The 17619-nt window shown below is 42.9% G+C and overlaps 2 protein-coding genes across 3 annotated transcripts; both read right to left on the minus strand.

Annotated features, from left to right (window-relative positions):
• Nucleotides 1–1927: 1927 nt before the first annotated feature.
• On the minus strand, nucleotides 1928–7446 carry cunh2orf42 (chromosome unknown C2orf42 homolog). The gene is made up of 8 exons (XM_068574154.1): nucleotides 7161–7446; nucleotides 5339–6526; nucleotides 5119–5238; nucleotides 4850–4954; nucleotides 4065–4172; nucleotides 3356–3456; nucleotides 3068–3230; nucleotides 1928–2976 (listed from the first exon to the last, which is right to left on the minus strand). Exons 2-8 carry the CDS (start codon nucleotides 6489–6491, stop codon nucleotides 2735–2737), a joined length of 1992 nt encoding a protein of 663 aa, XP_068430255.1. The 5' UTR covers nucleotides 6492–6526; nucleotides 7161–7446; the 3' UTR covers nucleotides 1928–2734.
• A 635-nt stretch (nucleotides 7447–8081) lies between these two features.
• On the minus strand, nucleotides 8082–17294 carry LOC137783683 (cytotoxic granule associated RNA binding protein TIA1-like). 2 transcript variants are annotated; one of them, XM_068573895.1, is made up of 12 exons: nucleotides 17112–17294; nucleotides 15865–15961; nucleotides 14889–14987; nucleotides 13209–13263; nucleotides 12509–12596; nucleotides 12004–12079; nucleotides 11730–11835; nucleotides 11342–11440; nucleotides 11185–11269; nucleotides 10905–11043; nucleotides 10643–10797; nucleotides 8082–10178 (listed from the first exon to the last, which is right to left on the minus strand). In XM_068573895.1, exons 1-12 carry the CDS (start codon nucleotides 17135–17137, stop codon nucleotides 10040–10042), a joined length of 1164 nt encoding a protein of 387 aa, XP_068429996.1. In that variant the 5' UTR covers nucleotides 17138–17294; the 3' UTR covers nucleotides 8082–10039. The 2 variants fall into 2 exon arrangements, with proteins under 2 accessions (XP_068429996.1, XP_068429995.1); XM_068573894.1 differs by having other exon boundaries at nucleotides 10643–10800.
• Between the last annotated feature and the right edge of the window lie 325 nt (nucleotides 17295–17619).

The following is a 17619-nucleotide window of genomic DNA, read 5'->3' on the forward strand; positions in this document are numbered from 1 at the left end:
GGCACGCGGCGGTAAAAAAAAAGAAAGAAAAGTGCTTAAACCTACATTTCTTTTCTCTCTTTCACAAACTTGTTTGGCAATGTCCTCCATGAGGTCCAACCGTCCAACACAACTGTTGGATGGACGGCTCGTGGCATCGTCAAGTCTAATCATCAATGTGTTTATCTGAAAGACTAATAAATATGTCATCGCTATCAGCTGTACTTTGTGTATTATTGTGTATTATTTTACAAATGTCAGGGTGCTAACGCGCTAAACGAAGATGGCGAATGTGGTAAACATTATTAGCGTGCGCTTGTTAGCATAGCCGCCGTGTTTAGCAGTGTAAAGTGGGCCTCCCGTAGATGTCACACGAGCTCCCAGCATGCACAGAGGCGTTTATACTCAATGACTACAAACAAAATGTATTGGGGTAAAAAAAATGTAAAAAACAGATATGGGACAAAAAGTTAGAAACCAACATCCACAATTTCATATTCATGCTTTACAAGTCTGCTAAAGACTCGAGTCAAGTGTGGCATGTATTATAAAGAGACAAAACGTTAAATATCCTGTAAACAATTTAATTTGGCTACCAAATACAGACTCAAATGAAGATTTTAGATGTTTCTAAAGTGTCTAAAAGCTAATTGTTAAATCTCCATAGCATGTAAACTGTGCTTTTAGCAATGAACTATTTGAGACAGCTCACAAAAAGGCAGACTGTGAACTGCAGCCCTCGAGGACACAGCCGTATCGATCCATTAGCGACTGAGCTAACTGACTGTTAGCGAGCTACAGCGATCACAGAGAGCGTTCTCTGTCTAATAACCGTGTATTGAATGGTGGACAATGGTGGGCGAGACGCCAAGAGGGAAGTAACCGAAACAGTGCAACGGAAACAGGAGGAGAAACTCAAGACCAGCGCTAGCGGTTAGCTCACCCACGTCACCGAGATGCTACGTCCAAATACAAGACACGCAGAGTATTTTTACTGTGCCGCGCCATTTGTCTTCTTTTAATAACATAACATTAAACGTTTCAGCTCCATGGACAGCATCCCCTCCCCTCTCCAAGCCCTCTCCATCTCTGTCTGTAACACATCTTTCAGGCGACGGCGGACGTCTCTCTGTCACAATGTGCTCGCCGTTCCTTCCAGGAGAGGATTGATGCGTCTCTGTGACTGACAGACTACATAAACAGCTAAATGCGTGGCTCAGAGCTGTCTGGCAGCCGGGGCCCCCTGTGCAGGCAGAGGCTGTACTCAACACTGATGTCCTGGGGGCCTGTGAGGGAGGAAGGAGGCCGGGAGGAGGGGAGGGTGGGGGTCTGGCAGTGTTCTCATACGCCTACACCCCTGATGTAGATGCACACTGTGCAGGCTGCTATTTTCTGAGTAGTGCATATCATTTGGCGTGGCGTTTTCTCATGGTATTAACTTGTAATCTTAATTAATTCACCAACATTTTTTTTTTTTTGGACATATATTTGGAAGCGTGCGTGATGTTTCCCAGCGATACATCTCACAGCGAGTGTGTAATTCCTGCTTTGTGATGCCCAGAAGGGAGCGAAGCCAGATGCAGCCAAAATTACTAAATGATGTTTAACACTGAATTTCTTTCTATATTTGTTGATTTATTTATTTATTTCTAACACAGAAACGGGGAACAACGAGGCTCCGGTCACACTGATTTTCTCAAAGTAAGGCAGTTTTAAGTAATCCCATCACGGATGCCACCGTCTCCACTGTTGTGGAAAAGAGAAGGCGGATGTCGCCCTCTGCTGGTGGACGTCTGAACATCCATCAACTCACTGAACTTCTTCCACACAAGAAAAGTGCCTCCATCATTAACCACGAGGGCGTAGCTTTGCTTTCAACATCGGAGATTTTGTTCTGGATCCATTTATGATTGAAAAGTCTTTATTCATACAAAGGAAAACACTCAACGTAGGCACACACTTGACAATTTAAAATACAACATTAAGCAGCAGAAGCTCTCAAGCATTCTGTCTTGCAAATATGTTTCATCCAGTGGATCCACTTTATTTAACGTCATCTTGTAAATTGGTGTAAGTTGTGTTTCACCTTCTGCACTTGTGTGTCTCCATCTGCTGGTGGAGGTCTGAGCATCCACCCACTCAGTAGTAATACAGAGAGCTACTTCTTTCTACGTTGACCTTTACAGTAATACACATCACTTCTACCAGAACAGAGATTTTGTAGTTGTATACCTTTTAAAATCTGCAGAAACAAACTATCTGCACTTCATCCACAGCTTCTAAACATCTGGTTTCAGCCGTCACATTGTGCGTGTGCATGTACTTGTACTTGTAATAAAGCTGAGACTGAAAGCCAAGCAGCCTCACATTCATCAAATAATGACGCAGCATTTTACACGTGCATTGTTTCTGCTGGGAAACAAGACATTTGTAATTTTACTGGTTGGCAAAAAATGTTTCAAACCACGTAAAAATAATCAAATCTTCTTTTATTGTTTGTTTATTCTTTTAAAGTTTAACGTTATGGATATTTAAAAAGGCATTATGATAAATACTCCACTGTAGACTGGATTGTGCAAAAAATACTGATCAATATTACACTGAGTAATTCCCATGGCAATGGATTATCCATCCCTTGCATAATACAACACTGACATATGGGGTAAGTCACGTACTGAGGCATATTAATCCATATCTGTCCTCCCGGAGAGGCCGTTAAATGGATGAGTGCAGCTGTTCACACGGCTCACTGTCATTAGAGAACCAGCTGAATGATCTCCACGCCCTGCGCCGCCGCGTGTTTCGTCTGGCTGGAGTCCGACTTGCCGCGGCCTCCCTTCTCCGCCGCGCTCGTCTTCTCGCCGTTGTTCTCCGGCTGGCCGCTCTGCTGGTGGCCGAACTCGAAGCCGATCCGGAGCTCTCCCATGCGACAGCGGGGGAGGACGTCCGGCGTCCACTCGATCACGAACGTGCCGGCCTCCTTCTGATCCGCCGGGCCTGCGGAGAACACGGTGGCGGTGTGCGACATTACGTGACGAGCTATCGGGGGAGGGGGCGACGCTTCTGGTCGCGCGAGCGAGCCACTCACCGACTTTGAGGAAGGTGCGCAGCTCCATGGGCCGTATGGCCTGCGGCCGGTCCGTCCTGCAGCCCTCCGGTAGCTCCGGTTCAGGCGGAGGCTCCGGGCAGCGGAAGCGTGAATACGAGCCGTCGGCGTTCCTCACGAAGCTCTGAGAGAGCTCGAGAGGCAACTGGTGGACAGACGGTGGAGGGGGAGGGGGATGAAGAGGGAAGGAGAGTGCAGGTTTTAAACGTGCGATAGAGAATATGCGCTCTCTGCTTTGTGGCGGCCGGACGAGGGGAAAAGATGCTTTACCTCCGAGGTGTCAAAGATGCGTTTGACTTGCATGAGGTTGGTGATGTGCCAGGTGTACTTTGAGGAAGAGCCGAGAGGAAGGCCGTCGTTTTTCACCAACGCTGACGACCACGCAAACAGAGAGAAAACAAGAGAGTTCTGTACGTGTTCACGGATACAAAGATAATTTATATATGATAATGTAAAAGTCCATCATGAGTAAAGTAGAAGAAGTCAATACCACCGGGTAGAAATACTCCCTTACGTATTATGATAAAAAAATACCCTGAAAAGTTCTTGCAGAACAGTCCAGTTTATATACTGCAGGGTAGCCTAACCTATAATAGTACATCCTTTATATATATATATATATATATATATATATATATATATATATATATATATATATATATATATATATATATATATATATATATATATATATATAGTCCACGATTTATATTTATCGTCAAGAAACGAATTCTGCAAAATAAAATAGAAAAGACCAGTAATTGTCTCCAAAATGTAGCCGCATATATACGTACGGAATGGAAATGGAAATAAATAGTATTTAAGTACAGCACTTGAGTAAATGTATAGTTACTTCCATCACTGAGATATTTGGGTCCAAAACACCTTAAAAACTTGCAGCTCCAGATTCCCATGCAGTGTGACCAGAATGACGTCTTGTGACATCATTAACATAATTCAGTATATTAAGTTGTTGCACCTGTTGTGAGGTTGGGCAGCCTCCTCTTCTTGGAGCCCAGAGACAGACGGTGCTGCAGAGCGATGAAGAACTCCTGTGGGATGTGGTAGACCAGAGGTTGTGGTTTCCCTGATGGAAGAACATCAACGTCAAACATCTTTTACAAAGCGACCGTCGGAGATAAACGGGTTCGTTTAATCGTGCGTCAGTGATGACCGATTCATACCAATTATGGGTCGACGGATTGTGAGAAATCCTTTTCCACTCCCTCGTTTGAATATTTAGAAAAATGTACGTACTCTCTTTTTTTTGCAAAAGTTAAACATCTGGTTAGCCTAGCTTAGCATGAAGACTGGAAACCGGGCGAAACAGCTAGCTGGGCTCTGTGCAACTGGAACGATATTAAAAAAAAATGGATTAATAAGAGTTACAAGAGTGTTTAAATAATTGAGGAAATGATTTTTCCACCACATATTATGCCATATACTCAGATTTTAACTGATTTCAGTTCATTAAAACAATATTTTTACAGGTTTTGTTGGTGTTTCAATACCAGGACACATCCACAGTTAGCTTAGCTTAGCTTACCCGGCCTCTTACATCTCGGTGGATTGTGTTACCATTGTAGAGAGCCAGGCTAGTTGTTTACCCCCGTTTCCAGTCTTTATGCTAAGCTAAGCTAACTGCTGCAGGTTTACATTTACAGTGCAGACGTCTAACTCTCTGCAAGGAAGTGCAGCATCACCCCGAATGTTGATCTATTTATTTAACTATGAGCCAGAAATGCAATCCGGCTTCATATTCACCGTCAAACTGGTAGTGCATCGTCTGGTGGATCCTCTCCGTGACGCCGGCCAGCCACTGCTGGAAGCCCATCGTCACCGTCCGCTCATCCACGACCTGCGTGCTCCCTGAGACACAAACACACAGACTATAAGCAACACAACAAACACTCCTTCAATATCCTCTTCAGGTTTTCTAGATGGGCCACCCACACAACCAGATATGTACTCTTTAAAAGTATGTAAAGATGGCGATGGCAGATGTTATTTAGGGCGTGTCACAATGAAACCACCAGAGAGAGATTCATCCAGGCGAAGTTTCTTCGTTTTAAGATGCGAGTTGACCGAATCGGCCTGTTGCGGGGGCTTCTCGCTGGAATCGACCACTCGACTGCTCGCGTTCTGCTGCACCCCTGAAGACAAAACACACAAGAAGAAGACAACATGGAGGTCAACATTTAACCGAATAACACATTTATGGGAATAGTTTCTTCCAGGCTCGGTTCGCTTTACCGCTGGGCGTGAACTTGATGAAGGCGGCAAACTCGGACGCCAGCTTCTCGTCGCTCGCAAAGGCGCACACGCAGGCGTAGAAGTGGAGGCAGGGTTGTGGCGCCGCCGGGCCGGGAGACGGAGGATGCGAGCCGGCGGATCCACCCGCAGTGTCGACACCCGGTTTACTCTTTCTGCCGCCGCCGCCGACTTGACAAGCACAGTGAAACACGGCATGCTGCTGCTGCTGCTGCTGCTGCTGCTCTCTGACCTTTCTCTCGCTCTTCAAACCCTCAGACAGTCCACCTGCACCCACGGTGAGATGCAGCAGCCCCAGGGGATGCTGGGTATCTATGTGGCACTTCACCACCAGCGTGTCCTTTGCCACGCGCTGCACCAGGGGACCCGGAGACTCCGTGGCCAGCCTCCACAGCTCCTTCCTGGCTTGAATGGAGGCCTGCAGGCCCTCCAGCACGGAGCTCTTCAAGGTCAGCGGCGTCGAACAGCTGCGGCACTCGATCGCCTGCTTGATGTGGACGCAGAGGCTGTCCGAGGACTGCTTGGAACCGGGCGCCCCCGATTCCGCCTCGGCCTGATTCGACCTTTGACCCTGCCTGCACGACGGCAAGAAGCAGCGGCCCAGGTTGATGCGGGTCAGCAGGGTGGCGCCGTCGCCCGTCGCTATGGCCGTGTCCGTGGGGATGAGTTCAACAAAGCCCAGCTGCGTGGCTGTGGCTCCTCTTCCTCTGTGACACACTGAAAACACCTGCACTCCTGCACTCGAGCCGCCGCCCAGGTCTCCTCCTCCTCCTCCTTCTGCACCACCTTCTTTCCCCATTCCTTCCTCACTGTCTATTATCACCCTCATCACGTCCACCGCACATTTCTTGCCGCCCCTGCCCGCCGCCGAGGACGCGTTTCTGAGGGAGATCCCGCAGGCTTTGTTCTTGCAGCTGAGCCCACGGGTGCCATTGTAGACGCCGCACTGAGGACACTTGCGAATCCCGCGCAGGGTGGCCCTCCCCAGGTTGGAGAGGAAGGCGGGGGTCGCGGACGCGGCCTTTCTGCCGTCTCTCTGCTTCGCCGCCAGGTTGGCCTGAGCAGCGGCGGTCGGCGGAGCGGAGGTCGAGACCACCACGCTCGACGAGGAGGACGCCGTCACTTCAGTTTCCATTTTTTGGGACTCTCTGTCACAGAATGGACCCAAACCTGGAGGAAGAAGGAACAAAAATGACATTACTGTACAGATTACCGCTTAGAAGTTTGAAATCGAGGACAGTCTGATGGCCGAGAAGAGTCTGTGTGTTTTGTACATGTATGTAAAAATAAAAGTAAATATAAACAGTAAATATATACGTATCATGCATTTTTAATTGTTTATATACATACACATATATGTCTACATATACATACACATATATGTCTACATATACACACATATATTGTGATATACAGTGTATGAACAGGTACTAATAAATATAGTAAATATTAATTTCATTGAGCAAACCGGTTGTAATATGTGATAAACAGTACATTAGTAGAATATGTACATTGGCAGTATTATATCAGTATGGCAGTAGTTTAAAGTGGCATTTGTGTATCATGCAGTGAGAGTAAAGTGAAGTAAAAAGAATGCTTTTTTAAATACAAAAAGTAAATTTGCAATATTCAACTTTACCTTAAGACATTGCATTCTTAAGTTTGGCTAACAATTTGACACAATTAAATGTTTTATAACGCTCCAGATTGCATCATGTAAAATGATCAAATGCAGCTCCAGCTCGCCGTGGAGACACAAACAGGGTCACACGCGATCTCACGGTGCAAGAAATGTTTAAAATACCTGTGTTCGGCTTCTGTTTGGTCGAAATTCATCTCGACTCTGGCCTCCAAAACCGCCTCGACCGTCGCCATTCCTCCTTACATCCCGACAACCGCATTGCGCCTGTAACGACACTCCCCATTGGTCGGAGGCGATCACGTGGTGAAGAAAATGGGGGCGGCCTCTCCGGGAGCGCTGACTCATGGGAAGTGTAGTTTATGTAGATTGCCGGTCAGACGTTTGAGTTTACATTAGTTTTTAGGAGTTTCCTGGTCGACTTTAGCCTTTAAAAACACTTGTATATCTACATTTGTACATATAAAACACATACATACATATATATATAAATCTATATTGATATAGATAGCAAGCAACACTAAACTAAGATACAAGCATAGGCTGTTGAGATTGTATAACATTTAGCTTAAAGCACCACTGAACTAAAGTATAGCCTCCCGGAGCTGTAAGCATGGCTTTATACTTTTATCTACACAGTTCGGTGTGAATCTATTTTATATGCTAGACGTTAAAATGACAAAAATAATACCATGTTAGAATTGATATATAATCTTAATGCATAATATAAAGATGTAGCAAATTGGGACTACAATCTAAACGTATGTGTTGTATAAAGACAAAAAAACAAGTAACCTTGTCATGTTACATTGAATTAATTTACCTATTGTTTTTAAAAATGTTACTGTTGAAGTCTTCAAATGTCATGTTTTGTTCAACCAAGAGTCCAAAGCCCAAATATACTTAGTTTACAATTATATAAAATCAAATATAAAGAGTTATATTTTCCCTATGCATTTACTGATTAACGTAAAAATAAAGCGAACATGATGACCATAGCGTCGTACAACATTACATTTAGAGGTGCAGGTGTTTTTAGAGGTCCACCTGATTTTAAAAGATAAGATGCAAACAGTGTAACTGGGAGCTGTTTTAAGCATCAGCATTTTAATGGGGACAAAGCAAAAACTCAAACCATGTTACTAAAGCATCGACAGAACTTCCCTCGCCAAAACATAGGTTGAAAACATTCTTAGGCACCGCCTACTTTTGGATGTTTTTTTTTTGGTTAAATAAAAATAAGAAAAAAGTAAGTCACTGATAAGGCAACACAATGGATTTGTCCAACTATTAAAAATGATGGTGGCCACAGTGCAAGACTTGAACCGCATATGGGTTGTTTCATGATCTATAAAAACAAGTATTTAGGTTTAAGACAGAATAACTTAAAGTATGTGTTACTGGTCAATCGAAAAGGCTCCTGCATTGCATTGCAATGCCGCTTTTCGACCAAGCCGCTGGAAGAATCAAACGATGTCTCTACCGTACACGGACCAGCACTGGACAGGGATGCTACTGTCAAACAGCCGTTTGTGGAGTCCATTACCCCAACAGAAGCAAGCTCGCTCCCTCAATTAACACGTTGTCTTTATACAGATTCAGTACAATTGAACAGACTGTTTGGTTATATACATAAAAACAGACAAAAGATTATGGAATGCAAAAACATAAAAAAAACAACCTAGTATTTCAAATTTTGTGAAAAGATAACCTTAAGTATTTGTGCAATATTTATCTGCCTACAAGTAAGATAAGAGTGGCAGTAATCCCTGCAATTGGTTCATTTGAGATATTGAAAATCTAATTTTAAAAATAAAGTTGACAGTTGACAGCCACTTAGTGTTTTATAAACCAACATAAAAAGGTCTTATGACTTCAATGGTGTCACTGCAACATTTTCTTTATAAGACAGTCCCGAAATGAAAACGCAAAAAAACAAAAGGAAAAGGAAAAGGCAAAAGGCAAAAGCTCTTTATACAATATCATTTTAAAGTTGCTCAAAACAAAACAAAAAAAAACACAACAAAAAGAAACAAAATGACAATTCTATCTGTTGCAAAAAAAAAAAAAAAAAATGGCGTAGTCCTTTCTGTTTCAGGGGAAGATGAACTGGACATTGTTCTTGTGTGAAAAAGCATCAGTTCATGCACACACGCACACACGCATACGCACACACACCTACACACACTTCTTATCCACAGACAGGATTCTCGTCAGTCTGTTCAGTCCGTCCCAGGAGATGAAAGTGAAGGAGCGCTGAATTTTAATTGTTTCCTGGTGTCCATGTTGCCCCCTCAACCTGCCTACTTCGTCTGCTCAGTGATTTCCTACATTTCACAGAATGACTTGGACAACACCCTGAGAACTGCCTTGGACTTGTTGTTCACTTTAGTGACAGGTGGACAGAACAGAAGTGAGGTTTCCAATTGAGAGAAAGAAACATTTTAAATCGCACCCCCTTAGTCAATACATTGCATTTACTTACTATGGATTAATGAGCGCTGTCTGTTTGAAAAGTTGGTAGCCTCTCCTCCCTGTACGATTGCTAAACATTGGTATAAAATTCGGGCCCTTGCTCTTTGGCTCTGAAAGGGCTGAAAACAAACTAATCCTGGTGTTTCTTTTTTTGTACTATAATTAATTGATGTTCCTCTTAAATTAAAAACGTGGCTGTGCTAGAAATATCTATACACGGTCGTATAATTTACATTTGGCCAGTTTTCTGCAGGCATTACAAAAATACGCCAAACAATAAAATGGGCCCAGGAATGCAAGGTGTGTTAGCATCGAGCGGTTATTGACTGTGTTTACGTGTTCTGGAGTGGATCGTTTTCTTTACACTTGCAGATTTGGGCAGTGGGTGACGTTATGGGCTGGTAAAGGTTGACTTAAAAAATAAAAAATAAATGGCGTACCAGCTTCTCTAACAGAATAACCTTGTGTGGTGACAGAGAGAGCGCATCTAATGCCCTCCTTCCCCCTCCTCCCCTCCCCCAGCAGAGTATCATCCTTGTGGCTTTAGAGAGGCCTACTGTGATCAGTGATCAGTGGGTGTGGTAGCCGGCAGTGCTCATGCCGGCCGTGTTGGTGAGCACGGCCCCGTTGACGCCCTGCCCCGGCTCCACCATGGCCCCGTTGCTCACGGCGCCCACGCCGGTCCATCCGGCACCGGCATGTAAATGACTGGAACGGCAGACAGAAACACAGCATATAGGACAATTAAAATTGCATTTAGACTGTATTCTGATGCTGCAGATTCTGAATATTGGCTTATACGAAACATAAATCAGCATTTTACTAGATCGACTGGGTTTCATGCAGTAGTTGTACCACAGTAATTTTGACAGTGTAGTATTGCTACTTCATCTGCCACTTAAAGTAACAAGAGCATATATGCATATGCAGAATGTAAGAGTACATATGGCCAGTAAAGCTGGATTTACACACCTGCTTTAAGCTGTATTTAAGGCAGTTTCATGTGTAGGATTCAAAGCTATCCTGTTAGTTTCTGATACAACATGAAACGACCCCATAATACCTATTTGGTGACGGCAGAGACCAACAGTCACCAAAACGAGGCGGCTGCATGAAAACAAGGTTTGCGCTGCAGCCGGTCCCTTTGATCCCGCGTCATCTCCAGCACTCACTTGTATCCCTGCTGATCCCAGCCCTGTCCGTAGACGCCGTAGCTCGGCACCTGCCATCCGTTGGGCACGTACTGCCCAATCTGCTGGGCGGCGGCCGTGTTGCTGTACCACTGACCCCACTGGCTGTAGGGCTGCGCCGCGAAGCTCACCGTGCTCTGCTGACGTGCAGAATGATAGTTTATAGAAAGGCAGAGTGTCACGTCGCACCACAGGGCGATGATCAAGTGCACGCTGCGGGGTTTGGCTAATCCTCTGTACATACCTGGGGCATCTGTACCTGCTGGATGGGGCTGACCATGTCTGTCGTTTCTTTGCCCCAGTAACACTTCACAACGTAGCCCTCTATGGACGTACCGTTAACAGACACGATGGCATGAGCGGCTGCTTCGTGGGAGTTGAACCTGCACACATGAAGGAGAGCTGGACTGTTTGATATCAAGTCGCCGTGCACCAACGCATCGAACAGACTCGTATTTCTGACACGTGATAGTTTTACGTCTACACACACCCACACAGAAAGGTCCATCAGAAAGTGACCTTACCTCACAAACGAGTAGCCTTTGTCTGGGAAAACCCGGATTTCCATTATTTGGCCAAAAGGCGAGAAGGTCTGTCTCATGATTTGCTCTGCAAAGAAAACAAAAAGGATAAATATTCTGCTTATAAAGCCGCAACTTGGGCTTCTGTTGAGAAACTCACCTGTGAGGCCTGTTGTGACTCCCCCGCAGTAGACGGTGCAGTTGCTGGGGCTGGACTGGTTCACCACCTCGTCAAAGGATAGCTGCTTGGTGTTGGGCGCTAAATGAAGCGTTAGAGAAGATTTCTTTTTAATTTGTCGGCTTTTTTCAAAATATAAAAATGCAACAGTGCGCCTCTACTGTATGAGCTAAATAAAAAAATGCAAATTGAATTTTTTTTAGCGCCTATGGTGACGTGTTTATACATTAGTCCCGTGAGGAATATAAAATGGAAAATTCACTAATGTGTTCTCAGGTGATCTAGAGACCTTTGATAAGTACATTAGGTCGGAGAGCCAAGATGCAGACCATCGATTTCTTCTTCTTTAATTCAATCACAGTGAACTTACTCTCGTTTGTAGTTTTCGGGGCAGGCTTCCTTGTGGCCCAGTTGGTCCGGATCTGCCTTCCTCCCAGCCACTGTCCTCCCATCTGCTGTATGGCATTCTCCGCATCCTGATCAAGAAGAGAGAGAAACACACAAAACCTCCTCAAGACTCCTCACCGGCAACGAACAGCAAACGTCTCAGTGCATGTAAACCCTGCGCCTCAACTACGGTAACAATCAGAGCCTGCTAATGTTTCCTCAGTCCTCTAACACATGGGCATTACTGGCACACTTACCCATTTGTTGAAGAAGGAGACAAAGCCATAGCCTTTAGATTTACCTGTGGCCATGTCTTTCACCACTCGACAATCCCTGTGGACAAACGTAACACGCAGTCAGTCGAGGAATTCATAGAAAAGCGCCTCAATAATAGCGTTTTGATTCATTTATCAATAACTAGGAAAATTCAAAAGATGGCTGTAAAGACTTTTTTCTTTAGGTGAATTACTTAAATTATACATTTGCAACTCTTTCACAACGTGGAACCAAAGGACTTGTTGTGGAGTGACACAGACAGTATTGGGAAACCAACCAACACAATGCTGCTTATGATCTTTTCACAGGATTTGCTGACATTAAGCAAAATAATATATATCGATAGCACTTTTTATTTAATATTGATCGAGAATGTTAGACAAAGGGATTAAAAGTACGCTATGGGTGCAGCCTGTCTGATATAAATCGGCAATATAGAATAAACATATAGAATAACACAAATAACGACCATGAGAATACACTTACGATATTTTCCCAAATGGAGCGAATGCTGCTTTTATATCATCTGTGGTGATTTCAGGACTTAAATCTCCAACAAAGACGTGAAAGTGACCTAAACAAAACAAAAACATACACGCGCACTGCGGTTCACACAAACTACTATTCAACACAGATAGAATGATATCAGTGCGTCAAAGATAAAAACAACTCTTAAGAACTTTATTTACTAAAACAATAAAATGGCATAACGTTGCCCTTTTGTACATCCGATATATTATTGTTGCAGGTATTATCATATTTTCTTGCACTGTGTTTTTACTTAAACACGTTTTTAAATCATTTTGTTCTCATTTACAAGGAAGTGCACACTATTTTAATTGTAGAAAGCTTCGGAAATGAGGAAAAGAAAGCTCCTCATTGAGACAAAGTGTTGGTACGCAGCAGTTCTTGCCGGATTTAAATATACAAGTAATTTATAACATCTTTAATTATTTGTTTTATGCATTACCAGAGTGTGCACGTTATGTAAAAGGACCCACTGAGAGATGGGCCAGATGTTTGGCATGAGACAGAAACAATTAAGACAATATTGTGTAAGTGTAGCACTGAAGGGAAGCCATTTTCTCTCCTCTTTATATATGGGGTACTTGTATTTGAAAAGTGCTGATATGTTCTACCTTGAAGCCCTGAAGGAGAAACCAGGTGACCTTGATGAACTACTTACTACTTGTGTCTTTCTTTTGGCTGGTTGGCGTCGTGGCCCAGTTGACCTTGACCTCCTGCAGGAGAGACAGTCGAGAGCGGAGGGAAGAGGGAAACGGTGAGGAGGGAAGTACACTCGCATAAAGGAGGAAGATGCTTTCTCTTTGATTAGAGGCTTTGTCACACACACACCAGTTTACTTTTATATTTGGTGATTGAGAATGCTTTCATAAGCTGGTCTCTCTGGGCCATACGTGGGTTCTTAAAGCGCCACGACAAACTGATTCATCCATTGTCATTATCTAATTTTACATACCTTTGCATTAGTTTATAAAAACAGCAAAACACAGTGGAGAATATAAAAGGGATATCAAGATTTCACCTTCATAATCAGGAACATTTCAGTCTCAGTCAAGTAAAAATTTGGAGCAAAACTGTAGGAAGTAAGGTCCAAATAACAAGGGACTTACAAACAAGTGATTTTTACGAACTTGTTATACTCCTCAAATGGTCCTTCAATACCTGTTGAGGATAAAATATTTTCAACTGAATGTATTTCTCTTCAAGTTGCTCTTATGTGGATTCTACGTGGTAATAACTTTGCAAAAGAACACAGCAGTAAAGACGTGAGGGGACAGAAGAGCATCAATTCAAGGAGATCAAAAACACGGAGCATGATTACACAGCACGGCCATGTTAAAGCTATCAGTCAACACCAGCTTAGCTCAAAACGATCTGAATTAAAAAACAGACAGAATGATGCATTAAGGGACAATTGGTATTTCAAACAGCACCTTGTAAACATACAATGTAAATTAATGTGAAAGTATTCTAATGCACCTAACATTATTATTATTATATAAAGTAAAATATCACTGGCTCCAGCTTCTCCAGTGTGGATATTTGCTGAAAACAGGACAAATGAAGACTATACAAATATTAGCATTCATTTCCTTTATATAAAAAAAAAACACTGGGATGCAAAACAGACTTCATGTTCAGAAGACTTGAAAATGAATTGATATTAGTGTTCATTAAAAAGCATGATGCAATGTCACTATTGCTCAAATGTATTAAAAGGCATATTCATAGTTTTAGTACTTCAAGAAAGTGTCTCAAATAAATCACAAATGGTGGCAAAATTAAATAAACTGCATCAGTCTGAATGTTGTTTAAAGTCCTATAATGAATTTGCTTGTCTCCATTTGGAGGAATAAAAAAAAGTAACGCCATCTTTTTGCCTCCTAAACCTACAACTATGAGAGGGATAAACACAGAAAAGGGCAGAGTACACTTTAATAATCTCATTTAAATCCAATTACTTTGAATTCATCATGACTTTTGTATTTTTGAATCCAATCACTTGATAAGGCATCTACTTGTGTTAATACCACGAGAAAGCAAGAAACAAGGAAACTATTCAATGAATAACCAAAAGCTCACATTGTTGAGTATTAAGACATGACATGTTTTTTAATTCACAGCAGTAACATTACAGAGTTGCTGGTGTTCCCACCACGGTCATTTCAGGTTGAGCACAGGAGAATAACGAGCGCAGGGGAATAAGTATGAAGTGAAGTGGAGCAGGAACAAGGAAGTAAGATGAGCTCTAAAAAGATACAAGTTTTTCCAGTTGCTTCATTTCAACAAAGCCCACCCAGCCTCGCCATAGTTCACTCACCAAGGAGATATGATAGCTTACCTTACCCAGTATTTTCCGACCATTCATGGCTGCGATTGTGGCAGTGGCATGTCTATATTCATAGAACTCCACAAAGCAGTATGGATCATGACCTGCCGTCTGGAGCGGACAAGAAACACAAACATTAAACACCATCGCCAATCAAAGAAAAATATATAGAACATCTCCTTTTTGGTTTGTGGTTGTTGTTTTTCCCTGAAAAAGGTGATTTACAGAACAGATCGATCATGTTGCAGCAGACTATGTTGGACTTTTTAGTCACTGAGGCCATTACACAAGTCGTAGCAAATATGACGACATTATTTGTGATTAAAGTGATCGGTTAAAACAAGACTCAACAGGATCCTCCCTCTCCTTCATAGAGATTTTAAAAAGCTACTTTGAGCTAGTTACTAATTATCAATTAAAAATAATTGAACAAACTGATTGTTCCAGTGCCGACGAGAGTAACAGTTAAGGAGTGAGCCGTCTCGACTTCCTTCCTTCTCTTCTGAGAGTTGCCGCTGCGCAGTGCTGATTGAGCACTTCTGAGTAAAATGGCAGCTTCAGCATAAATGAGCATTTCAATTATCCTGGGAGCAGGAGTTTAGTTGGTTGGCTTTAAGAGGGTGTGAGCAAAAACTCCAGATTAATTTACTTAAATAAAGATTAAACAGCACAATTAACTTTGGCCTTTGTTGTTATTGGACAAGTGCTGATAAATAAAATGGCGTAAGGAAAAAGTAGGATGGTGAACACTGCAGAATAATCCTGAACTCTGGAGGAATTGTTGCGCATCAACAGGATGAACATTCATAAAAGGTGAGCATGCGACTAAACAAGACCCCAAGGTTGGGGAGAAATATATTGATTTATGAATTCTCAAGGGTTGTGCAATGGTTGTCCTTGGATTGTACTTCCAAAGGCGCCTGTTGAAATCCAAGCATCTTCTCAGGCAAGGGGGGGGGGGGGGGGGGGGGTTGACAAATAAACTCACATCTACTATCATTTTGCAGCTTTTGCAGGGTCCAATCTGGCCAAACAACTCCAAGATGAGGGCCTCTGTCACGTCCCGGGACAGATTCCCCACATACCTACAATGTACAAAAGACAGTTTTGTGATGGATAAATGTGACATCTTGTACCATCTATATATCTATATTTGTTTGGGATAGGTAGCCTAAACATTATGTTAACTTGTTCTTGAGGCAATTAACTAGTAGCTCTGGGCCCAGGCATTGTTTTTAGATTGTATTTGTTTACACACATACTTAGATCACCAGGTAAAGCAATGGCTTCACGTTTTCCTGTAGTGTTTTAAGGTTAGCATTTTACAAATCCATATTCCCATCAAATAATATGATTGAGACTGACGTATGTGAAAATGCCAAAACCACACACATAAACACAATAAAAAGAAAGATACCAGCACCCGGTGGTAATCAGATTTCAAATCCACCTTTAGTGTTCAAGAAAAGGCAAACGTCTCCAGACAGTTTATGGCAAATGATTAAATGCATAGTGCATTTAATACTAGAAACATAAAGAGCAACTCGGGACAAATACCAGCGTTAAAATATCTGCACCCTGAACTCGTCATTCAACACTGCTGGCTTTAAATAGATTAAAGTTAATCTTAGGTGACAATTAAAATAAAACTAATTTAACATCAGCGTTAGGTAATATTCAACGAGGGTTACTGGTATCAAAACTACCCATTAAAAAATGTTGTCCCTAGGCCTGTGCATTGATGATCCTATCGCCCAGCGTTGTGGAGGTGACGGCGCACCAAACTCCGTGGAAAAAACAAACCAGTCCAGTGTTCTCCTGCCCATCGTCAGACTTACTGACCGCGGGGAGCAGCTTTTCACATGTGGCCAATCCGTGCAAGTCACCATTTAATTCGGCACACACTAAAACACATCAAGCCGTATTTATTTCAATGAAAAAATGGCATTTTCCTTGGCGAGCAGCGCAAAACGAAGCGTTAATTTGAGCTATTTCTGGAAATAGTTCACGGCTAAGGCAAATTCACCAGATGTTAGCTTATAACGGTGCATTTAGTTATTACCAAGGCAATTCGGTTCAAAACATCCCACAATTTATGGATTTATAATTGAGTTAAACGTCTAAAAATGTCCGTTTTGGGGAATAATACGCTGCATCTGCTAACCGAGCTACGTGACGACTACGAGCGGTTAAGCTAGCGGCAACGCAGACGCGCGCGCGCAGGCACACACTTACAGCGTTTTAGGCTGGTCATCGTCCATTCTGTTTAACTTGCTGGCCGAGAACAAGTCGCAACCCTGAGAGAAAGTCCACGACTGTCGCGGGGCTGCTGCCTGTAACACCCGTCAAGTTATTCTATTGCGCAGTGTGAACTGCTTAACCGCCGCTGAGTGAACAATGGGGCCGCCGATAAAGATGGCGGAGCGACCGGAGCCGAAGCGAAACGCGCATGCGCAAACGATTCAGCCAAAGGCAACATCAAGACACAACATCATGTTACAAAATACTGACGTTTCTCTCTTGTGTGTTTACCAAAAAATGCCCCTTTTCTGTTTCCAATGAAACATATGAACTGCACTTTTATTACACTATTAAATTATATGTCTTAATTTGATTATCTCCTGCGGTTTCCTTAATTCATGTACTTCATTTTAACATTCTATTCTATTTATTCTACACTGTGACATGCATCACCACACCATTTAATCTCGATTAAGAATATCGTAAACGAAGATTAAAAAAA

The sequence above is a fragment of the Clinocottus analis genome, unplaced genomic scaffold (assembly GCF_023055335.1).
Source record: "Clinocottus analis isolate CAN_PGR_092001 unplaced genomic scaffold, fCliAna1.0.p SCAF_13, whole genome shotgun sequence".
In the NCBI taxonomy this organism is placed as follows: Eukaryota; Metazoa; Chordata; class Actinopteri; order Perciformes; family Cottidae; genus Clinocottus; species Clinocottus analis.

Excerpts from the sequence above, each read along its gene's own strand:
- cunh2orf42 (XM_068574154.1), bottom strand. The coding sequence starts at position 6,491 with ATGGAAACTGAAGTGACGGCGTCCTCCTCGTCGAGCGTGGTGGTCTCG. Across the intron at positions 4,955-5,118 it reads CCTGGATGAATCTCTCTCTG|GGAGCACGCAGGTCGTGGAT; the intron begins GTGGTTTCATTG and ends TTTGTGTCTCAG. Across the intron at positions 3,231-3,355 it reads GCATCTTTGACACCTCGGAG|TTGCCTCTCGAGCTCTCTCA; the intron begins GTAAAGCATCTT and ends TCTGTCCACCAG.
- LOC137783683 (XM_068573894.1), bottom strand. The coding sequence starts at position 17,137 with ATGGACGATGACCAGCCTAAAACGCT. Across the intron at positions 12,080-12,508 it reads GCTCCATTTGGGAAAATATC|GGATTGTCGAGTGGTGAAAG; the intron begins GTAAGTGTATTC and ends GTTTGTCCACAG. Across the intron at positions 10,179-10,642 it reads TGGGATCAGCAGGGATACAA|TCATTTACATGCCGGTGCCG; the intron begins GTGAGTGCTGGA and ends CTGCCGTTCCAG.